General features: G+C 31.1%; 1 protein-coding gene across 2 annotated transcripts; it reads left to right on the plus strand.

Annotated features, from left to right (window-relative positions):
* Positions 1-7,640: 7,640 nt before the first annotated feature.
* Positions 7,641-9,439, plus strand: LOC106292866 (ras-related protein RABC1). Of its 2 annotated transcripts, XM_013728536.1 has the most exons (6): positions 7,644-7,896; positions 7,978-8,046; positions 8,582-8,647; positions 8,764-8,885; positions 8,970-9,098; positions 9,183-9,439. In XM_013728536.1, exons 1-6 carry the CDS (start codon positions 7,761-7,763, stop codon positions 9,294-9,296), a joined length of 636 nt encoding a protein of 211 aa, XP_013583990.1. In that variant the 5' UTR covers positions 7,644-7,760; the 3' UTR covers positions 9,297-9,439. The 2 variants fall into 2 exon arrangements, with proteins under 2 accessions (XP_013583991.1, XP_013583990.1); XM_013728537.1 differs by lacking the exon at positions 8,582-8,647 and having other exon boundaries at positions 7,641-7,896.
* The last annotated feature ends 320 nt before the right edge of the window (positions 9,440-9,759 follow it).

Here is a 9,759-nt window from a genome sequence, read left to right on the forward strand (position 1 = left end):
ATACTTAATGCAGTCTAGTATCACCATGAATCAATAAGGTGGATCCAATGCTACCTAATGTACATTATTACATTTTCAACCACAATGGGATGAATTCACTCTACGACTCGAAGCGAACCATCCCTTCAACCTCCTAAATTCGTCCTCAAATACAAGACAATTCAATGCAAAGTTGAAAGAAAATATACTAGACTGTTATCAATTTTTTTTATATTACTTAATTTATGAAAAGATCAAATGGTTATAGGTAAATGATATGCAGTTCTATTCGGTCCCAGGGAAGTATTAGCCCATCTTAAAATCCTTTTTTTTCTGTTCTTGTATCTCCTTCAACTCTATCAAAAAATTTGGTCATGCATAAAGTTCATTTAACATCACTATCAAGTTTTTGCCACCAAGTATCATGATTTAACAGTATACACATTCTTGATAAAACTCCAGGAATAACTGTCACGATGTAGAAATCGACTTATGACCAAATTTTTAATCATTGGTATATCAGTTATATTATTAAACGAGTATTTATGTATATTAGGATTGTTTTCGCAATGTTGATTATTCCATTAATAAAATAGTTTATTTTAATTTGATTTGTATTTAGTTTTCTAAATATTTTTGTAGTTATATTATTTTCCAATCAGCTATGCTTGAATATTTTTAAAAATTCCAATATTGCTGTTTGCTTTAAAATTAGATATAAAATTTTAAGTTATTATAAAATAAGTTTATAATTTTTGGGAAAAAATGAGTAGCAAAACTAACACATTAAAAGATAATAATGTAGTTTGGTATTCTTCGTATGTGCTATACAACTCCATTTATGTATTATTTGGTTATACTATAATTTTTCTCCTAATTTCTCTCTCTAAATTTTCAAATAATGTCTAGGGTGGGGTTGGATTTATAAATTTTTATAAATGATTATTAAACATTTATATATTTTAAGAAGGTTAGTTTACTTATTTTCATTACAATTTGGAGTCTACTAGGTTAAGATCCGCGCAAAAGCGCGGAGTGAGATTATTAAATTGATGAAAGATACATAATTTTATGTGAAATATATTTTATTTTGTAACCTATATTACATAATAAGTTAGAAATTTTTTAAAATCTACACTTCGTTAAAAATAAATTATTGGGATTAACTAAATAGACTATACTTAATCTTGACCCACTCTTACGCAGTTTCCAAATAGACTTGGATAATATTTAGTAGTTAAAAGGCCTCCTAATTGTAAAATACATTATGTATGAGTCACTTACATTTTATGATATTGAGTTATAATACAATCTAAACTCTGTAAATTATAATCGAAAAATTAATAACACAATAAATTAAGATAATAATTTTTTAAAAATATAATTTTTTAAAAATCTATGTAAAATAAGAGTTGGTTCATAATACACAAAGTGTATACATATAAATTATTCAAGCTAATATAGGTTTGTGCTAACCCGTAAATGAATGTTTTGGGTTAATGCTGGTATAACAATTTAAAAAATATTGATGAGTAGGTCCAGAATTGAAAAGTTAATATACTGTCTTAGTAATATGTTTGCCGATATTATAAAACCTTCTAGTAAATAATAACACCAATGGCATATTATGTAATTTGTCTAGTAATTAAAAGATGTTTTTAATTAAGGGTTGAGAAGACTTACGGTTGCGGAGCTGACATATAAACAAACTGTCAATGGTATAAATAAAATACCAAAGCAACGTTATTTTTTCAAATTGCTTCTCTAATAAAAAAATAAAAGAATTAGGTATCAGCAATAACCATAATTATATATTTGATTTAGATTTATTATTTTGTTGTATTGAAAATAAAAAAATAACCATAATTATAGATTTAATATTTTGTTGTATTGAGTCAATTTTATTTGTGTAAAATATTTTTTATCAAAAAGGTAAGCTAAATTCTACTGAATTAGTAGACCGTAAAATCAATATGTCTATAAGCTTTATTCATGACTATTTAATATTGAATATTTAAAATTGAATTAATGGAACAAACAGTTTTAAAAGTTCAATTGAAATATTCCACATGGATTTGAGAGGTTTCTACTCTAAAATCGAATAAAAATCGGCGATCGAAATAAGAGTGCAAGTAAATTATCCCTGTAAGTTTTGCTTGAAAGACTTGTGAAATGAAAAGATGAGATAATAAATAGCCGTATATAGCACACAGAATGATGGGCACGGTTATTAATAGCAAATATTGAATTGACTCAAAAAAATATTTACATGTTGGTAAAAATTGGAAAACATTAAATCGGACACAATATATTCAAAGTGTGTAAGAGATAAGTTTCTTTCTTTAATCCTTGATATGTGCCTTCTCAATCAAGGCTTCATTACTCCTCCAATTAGTCTTACACGCAAATTTATTGTAGAATATAAACTTAGGGCAACTAGGGCAAATCTTTGGAGGATATGGAAACTTCCATAATTATTGAGAACAATCGTCTGGCTGTTCCTGGTAGGATCGACCGTCAGACTGCTCCGCGGATTGTTCTTTGGGAGAAATCTCCAATTCTTGCCCCTTTCTTCATGCCTCTTCCTTTAGCTCTTCAATCTTCTCCAGACCTGAAATGACTCTAAAAAGACTAGACTAACTCGATAAAACAATGAAAACAAATTAGAAAGCATCTACACAATGATGTCAAAAACACCATATATCAGTATTATTTATAACTGTTTCATTTCTTTCGTGTTAAATCATTTGTTAAAATCTTATCTAACTGGATTGTGTTTAATACCACCTTGCAGACGTGGTTGGTCAGATTGTTGAATTGGGAGAGCTTGAAACAATTCAGTGTTCAAACAAAACGAGGAGTAAACTTGAGTTTCATCTACGAGACATCAAGTGATCCTTATATATTTTTTATAATATTATATGTTTTGTACGATTACAATTAATACAAAACATGTTAATTATGTTGGTCATCTTTTTATGTTCAATACATTGATTCAAAGATTCCATCCTGTCTATGGGGAAAGTTTGCTGAGATTGTGTATGAAGGTTGCACACAAAATGAAGATGAAATGACTATTTTTCTAATCACATTTGCTAAGATCGGAAGATTGAAAGGTTTAATTTATATATTTTCTAAAACTGTATTTCAATTTCAATAAACTAATTATTATGTGAATAGTTATTTGAATTTGACATAACTGGTTTTTTTGTGTATTTGATAGGAGAGAGATAAGTGTGCAATGCATTTGGGGGATCTCACATCATGATAAATCCTACAATAGCAGAAGCTAACGCGTTCAAAGAATTATAAGTTTCCCTTTTGATAATTGTATCTTACCTATCTATACTAATAAATTGCCTATCATTAGTTTTTAAGGGTTAACAATTTACTATTATAAATACATTATTAAGGTTTAATGAAAATGATAAACCCCTTGCCTGATTCGAGTCAAGAGATGATAAACTTGAGCTGGAGGCTGTTAATGGCGTGCAAGATAGACGTGACAAATGGTTTCTATCGCCTAAAAGAAGCATCTGTGAATTAACATGATGTCTTGAGGTTAGTAACTTTGTTAACACTTTATTCCATTAATCTGTTTTGTTGATATTTTTTTTTTTTTACATGATACACTATAATTTATAGTCTTAACTTTACCACTTTATATGTTGGCAGAAAAATGTTTGGTGATGTGTACTGTCTATGCAATTGGTTCAGACTGGGGATGGTGTTACTTTGGTTGTGTGACATGCAACAAAAAAGTTTTTAAGGTGGAAACTGTTGTGAAGAATCTTAATGAACAAGAGATTACTTCACATATTTGGTGGTGTAAGGTATGCAAGGACAATGTTACTTCAGTATCCCCAAGGTAAAAGATAATCTTTAGTCTGTCATACAATTTACGATTATGAATATGTTAATTTAATATGCTTTAATACATAGTTTTATAGGTTTAAGCTTCATTTGATGGTGAAGGATGATACAAGAGAAGCAAAACTCGTGCTTCTCAAAACTCGTGTTTCTCGACATGGTGGCATGGCAAGAGGATTGATTTCTGAATCTGGTACGAAATTTTTAAGTGGATCCTTTGACGAGGTACATATACATAGTAATTTTTCTTACCAATTGTTTTATTTAATCCTACAAAGTTTGAACTGTTTAAAACACATTTTGATTTTTTTTTTAAATCAGCTTGAAAGATCCTGATAACTTGCCTGATGCAATAACTCAAATTGTTGGAAAAACTTTTAACTATTGGAGTCTACATTGAGAAGGAGCAACTATATGTTGTCGTATAGAGAGTAACTTCTAAAATAGATTTTGACCGTTGACAATGAAGGCAAGCCTCAACGTCAAACGAAGAACATGGTTTTCAAAGAGATTTTCTTGAATTTGTGATGTTGTCAACTTTGTAGTTTGTTTTATTTGTAAAACGCCTTTTTATTTATTTATTACCTTATTTTCTCTTTTAGTGCTGCAAATTATCATTATACATCACTTTAAGATGTATTTTTTATTGCCGTCGTTAAACACATGAATAACATTAGTCTCAAACTTATAAATTGTTAAGCGAATGCTAAACATGGATGACTAGTTTAATAGTTTCTCATAGATTAATGTTGTCTTTTATCAGATTCGATTTTTCTCATAGATTAAAGTTTGTATATAATGTTTTGAATACATTAGGTATGGGCCTATTCATAATCATAAGATTAATGTTGTTTTATTCTACAAATGAACTATATGGGCCTTTTTCAGAATTTGTAATAAAATGCATTGACATGACTAAGCCCAACATTATATTTCTTTTTGAATACATGGCCCAAAATTATTTTATACCAATAGACGCAATTGGTAAACCAAAACGACATAACTCTAACTTTTGTTTTATATATAAGACTCTTCATTAATACATTATCTAGAAACCCTTATTTCTCTCTTCATCTGCATTTTCGTCTCCCTAGCTTCCGATATTGTAATTTTTTGTTATGAACATTTTAGAAAGTAATCGTTTCCAATGTAGATCTTATGTCGTTGTTGAAATTGTTTTTCATGCTAATATTTTATAGAACTGTAAGTCTTACCATAGATATGAATTTTATTAGTGAGTGCCGAAAGTATATATTTATCACGGTATAGATAATCGTTGTCTAAGATGTATATCTTTACAAGTTCTCTTCTCTACTGTAGTTTATTCATCATATCTTCTTATTTTAAACCGATAATTTTGGATGTACATGCAAAAAGAACAAGTTAAAATGGCAGGAAACAAGGATTTGAAATTGAAACGTTCTTTTGAAGATGACTATGGCTCAACTCCTAAAGAGGCTTTCAAAAAGGCAAAAACGGAAACCCAATCACATTATATGGCTTTTCTCACTATGCAAAAGGAGCAAACAGATGCAATATTGTCAAGCATGATGCCGAGCTTGAAGTGAGGGCTATTAACGCGAAACTGGAGTTACTTGACCACATAATCGCTAAGTCTGTCCCTAAGTTTGACAAAGAAAACCTTGAATCGGAGCTATGCCTTGCAGAAGCGAAGATGGCGGATGTGATGGTTCCATATATTGATTGGTATAAGCTTGGTGAGCCACACATGTATGACTGAACCCTTGCCTTCAAAATCTCTAAATATTTTTTAAAAGTTTATGTTTTATATTGTTTTGGCTACATATTTGGGACTAATTTTCCAGTTGTTTATAAACCTGTTTATTTTGGCTTCAGATATTATCTCAAACTTAATATCGTTTAAGTTAATTGCCTTTGTCTTTGCATATCTCAGAATATTTCTTTAGTCATTTTTAATCTCAGACTGATTTGCATTGTATATAGCATATTTAATTTTTGAGTATATAAGAAGTCTAGGAGTGTAAGGATAAAATTTGAAGTTAAGTTAGAAAGTTCGGTTCATTGTGAATAATTTTTCAATAGACTGTTTGTATTGGAACTAGGGTTTATAGTATAATGATAGGCCAATCTAGGGTTATAAGCAGTTCGATGACAATGATACATGAATCGATGCTTCTTACAATTGATTGAAATATAATCATGACAATACTTTATCTTTTCGACGCTTCTTTTCTGTTTACATTTTTGTGGTTGTCAATTAAATGAAATAGTTTTGAAAATCGTATTGAACAAGTTGTTTACAGGCTTGAGGTGTGTAATGATGAGGATTTTAAAATTTCGTGCAGCCGAATTTATTTGATATGATTGAAAAATATATTAATTTCTATATTAACCTTCACTCCACTCCCTATATAGTTGCTATTTCGTGGAATAAAATTTTATCATTAATGTCTTACCATTTTATATTATTTACGTATAAAATTTATATCATGAGATTACAACAATAAATTTGGAACATCCTTCTTTCATGCAAAAGTCTATTATTAATTATCATCTTATATAGTACTCCATCCGTTTTATATTGTAAGTAGTTTTAGCAAAAAATATTTGTTTCACGAGATAAATAATTTTCATATTTTAATGCATATTTTCTCTTTATTGAATATTGTGTAACCAATCAAATAATGCTAGATTTTTTATAATAGATTGAATTTAAAATTAAATAATAATTTTTACAAAAACAACAATTTATTTATATTAATGCTTTTAACTAAAACTACTCACAATATGGAACACGAAAGAGTATAGTATACAAGTCTACTAACAAATGAAATAAATTGAAAAAAAAAAAATATATCGCATGTGAAAAAACTGAACAACTCTCAAATAAGTTTAATTCCATATTATTTTTCACGTTTCAAAAAGTCAATAATCAAATTGTATATATAAAAAAAGATAAATATCACAAGTATATTACACATTTATTTGTAACAACCAAAGGAAAAAAAATCAAAAACTAGTATTTATCTTATAACTTCTTAATTCTCGCATTATCTTATTTATTACATATTTTTCACTTAGATACAAAATGATTTTTAGTTGCAAAGTCTTCACCAATTTTCACATTGTATTTCCAATTTCACTCATAATCTCTCCCAAAAATCTACCATACTCAATCTCTTATAATCTCTCATCAAACTTCACCAAATCGCGCGCCCATTTTCTCTGTGTTCATATCTGGCCATCACTCAACCACCATCCTTGGTCAAAATCTCACACAAGTTAGCTACTCAGCTTCGGCTCGATCATTCCATTCTACTATCCCATTGTAGCATATCATGTTGCACTTCCAAGGTACAAAATGAATGTTAGAACTGTATCTTCACTCACGTCATCCATCTCTTCTCATCTCTCATACACAACTGGTCATCGTAGCTCCAATTATATTCTCGTTGTACTATTTTACATGGTACTTTCGCCTACTATATGTCAAACGTCAGGATCTCAAACTCCTGAACACCTAAAATGAGAAAGTTTATCATTTTATGTTGATCTCTAAACCTCGCTCAAAATCTGCAGTTACGCAACATCGAACGTAGACTGGACACTGCCCACAAAAATTGGGCTTAAGATCCTGAAGTCCCAACTCTGCTGCTGAGTGTGTACTAGTTTCGACCGATTTCGAATAAATAGATCCAACGGTTAGGAAGAGATAATAAACGACATACATAAATTTTTCCGTAAGACCAACCGTAGGAGATTATTCTGGTGGCCCCGCGTGTAATACAGAAGTGAGTCGGTGAAATAAAAAAAAGGCATCTCTTTCCCTGTTTCTGAGATTTTCTTCGGCTTTTTCGTCTGCCTCTGTGTCAATCTTATCTCAGATCTCGAAGAAAGTTTCCTCATCGATTCAAAGTTTGTGTGTTTCGATGGGTTCTTCGTCGGGCCAACCAGAATTTGATTACTTGTTCAAAGTCTTATTGATCGGAGATTCTGGTGTTGGGAAAAGCTCTCTCTTGTTGAGTTTCACATCTAATACCTTTGATGATCTTTCTCCCACTATCGGTGAGTTTTATCAACCCTGATCGACCTTACTACCTACCCATATGGGTTTTCTTTGCTTTGATTTGGATCTTCCTTTTCTAGGTGTGGATTTTAAGGTTAAGTATCTTACCATTGGAGAGAAGAAACTGAAGCTTGCCATTTGGGATACAGGTTAGATATCTTAAATCATGATTTTGCTTTATTAAGTATCCTGGGAAGAATTTCATACAATGATTTGGATTCATGTAATTGTCACATCTTGTGGTTTCAGTTTAAATCTTCACTTGATATGATGCATTTTGTTTGTAATCTTCTTCCCTTTTTAAGATATTATGTGACTGGTGATATTAGTCTTGTATTTCTAATAGTTTAGATATTAGTGAGACTAGTCACTAGTGTCTTTTAGTTAGAATGGTTAAGATACATAATTTCATGTGATCAGTGTGTTGTACTCAGAATTGTTAAGAGATTATTATCTTGTATTTAGGATAGTTTAGAGACTAGTGTCTTGTCTTTTGTATTGTTATTAGATGTCTTGTCTTTGGAATGGTTATAAGATTGGTGGTGTCGTGTATTCAGAACGGTTAACATATTAGTATCTTGTATTTAATATGGTTACGAGATTAGTGTCTTGTATTTTTCTTTCAATTTTTTTTTATTTGGTGGTCTCTCATCAGTTGTGGGGTGTTTTTATCTGATCACTCAGCTGGGCAAGAGAGGTTTAGGACGCTAACAAGTTCATATTACAGAGGAGCTCAGGGCATAATAATGGGTATGTCTTTCTAAAATAAACAAAATCATTTGTTTATCTTTGATCTACTAGGCTACACACTTCATCAATGCTTTGTTTTTCTTTGTAAGTGACTTTTGGGATTTCTCCATTTGTAGTATATGATGTGACACGACGAGACACATTCACAAATCTATCAGATATATGGGCCAAGGAAATCGACCTGTACTCGACTAATCAGGATTGCATCAAGATGCTTGTTGGGAACAAAGTCGACAAGGTAGAGATCTCTCTTCGCTTGTCCTCCATGTCTAAGTGTCTGTCTACTATGTTGCAACTCTTTTGACACTAATGTCATCTCCAGGAGAGTGAAAGAGCCGTCTCTAAAAAAGAAGGCATAGACTTTGCTCGGGAGTACGGTTGTTTGTTTCTGGAGTGTAGTGCAAAGACTCGAGTCAATGTTGAGCAATGTTTCGAAGAGCTTGTTCTTAAGGTTAGAGTAAAATCCGTGCCTTCCTCACCTTTTGTTTTGCTGAGGATTATTATGTCCAAGTCTCAAACCTTTGTTTATGTGCAGATTTTGGAAACGCCTAGTCTTACCGCTGAAGGTTCGTCTGGAGGGAAGAACATTTTTAAACAAAACCCAGCACAAACAAGCAGAACTTCATCGAGCTACTGTTGCTCTTCTTAGACACGGCTTTATGGTTTATATAAAAGTACACTCTTGCTTGTCTTCTTGTTCTCGGTTTCTGCTTCCCAAAAATTATACTGCAACATCTTCGATGTAAAAATCTTAACCCTAATTTCAAAGTTGCGTTCCCTGGTTTTCTAGTCTGGGACCGTCTTATCTAAAAACAAAATGTTCTTTTTACTTGATCATAGGCTAAAAAAAAAACTGATCAATGGCATAGCTCAAGTGTAGGCAGTTTAGTATGATTCCGTCGTGATCGAGTTTAACTTCAACAATAGTTCTCATTCCTAAATTTCTCAAGACCCTTTTGGAAGTTTCTGTCATAATCATCTTCATTATCGGATGCATTGTTTGCTTGATACTCATCTTCACTCTCTTCTACTTCATGATCACCATCATAAGAATCATCTTGTTTTTCAGCATCAATCTCGCCACCATCAATATTGCGTTCCTCATGATCAAC

Source organism: Brassica oleracea, chromosome C5 (genome assembly GCF_000695525.1).
Source record: "Brassica oleracea var. oleracea cultivar TO1000 chromosome C5, BOL, whole genome shotgun sequence".
NCBI lineage: Eukaryota > Viridiplantae > Streptophyta > Magnoliopsida > Brassicales > Brassicaceae > Brassica > Brassica oleracea.

What these genes read in the sequence shown, in the direction of transcription:
- LOC106292866 (XM_013728536.1), top strand. Translation starts at nt 7,761, where the DNA reads ATGGGTTCTTCGTCGGGCCAACCAGAATTTGATTACTTGTTCAAAGTC. An exon ending in TGATCTTTCTCCCACTATCG is followed by an intron (nt 7,897 to 7,977) that starts GTGAGTTTTATC and finishes TTCCTTTTCTAG; the next exon opens with GTGTGGATTTTAAGGTTAAG. An exon ending in GCTTGCCATTTGGGATACAG is followed by an intron (nt 8,047 to 8,581) that starts GTTAGATATCTT and finishes CTGATCACTCAG; the next exon opens with CTGGGCAAGAGAGGTTTAGG.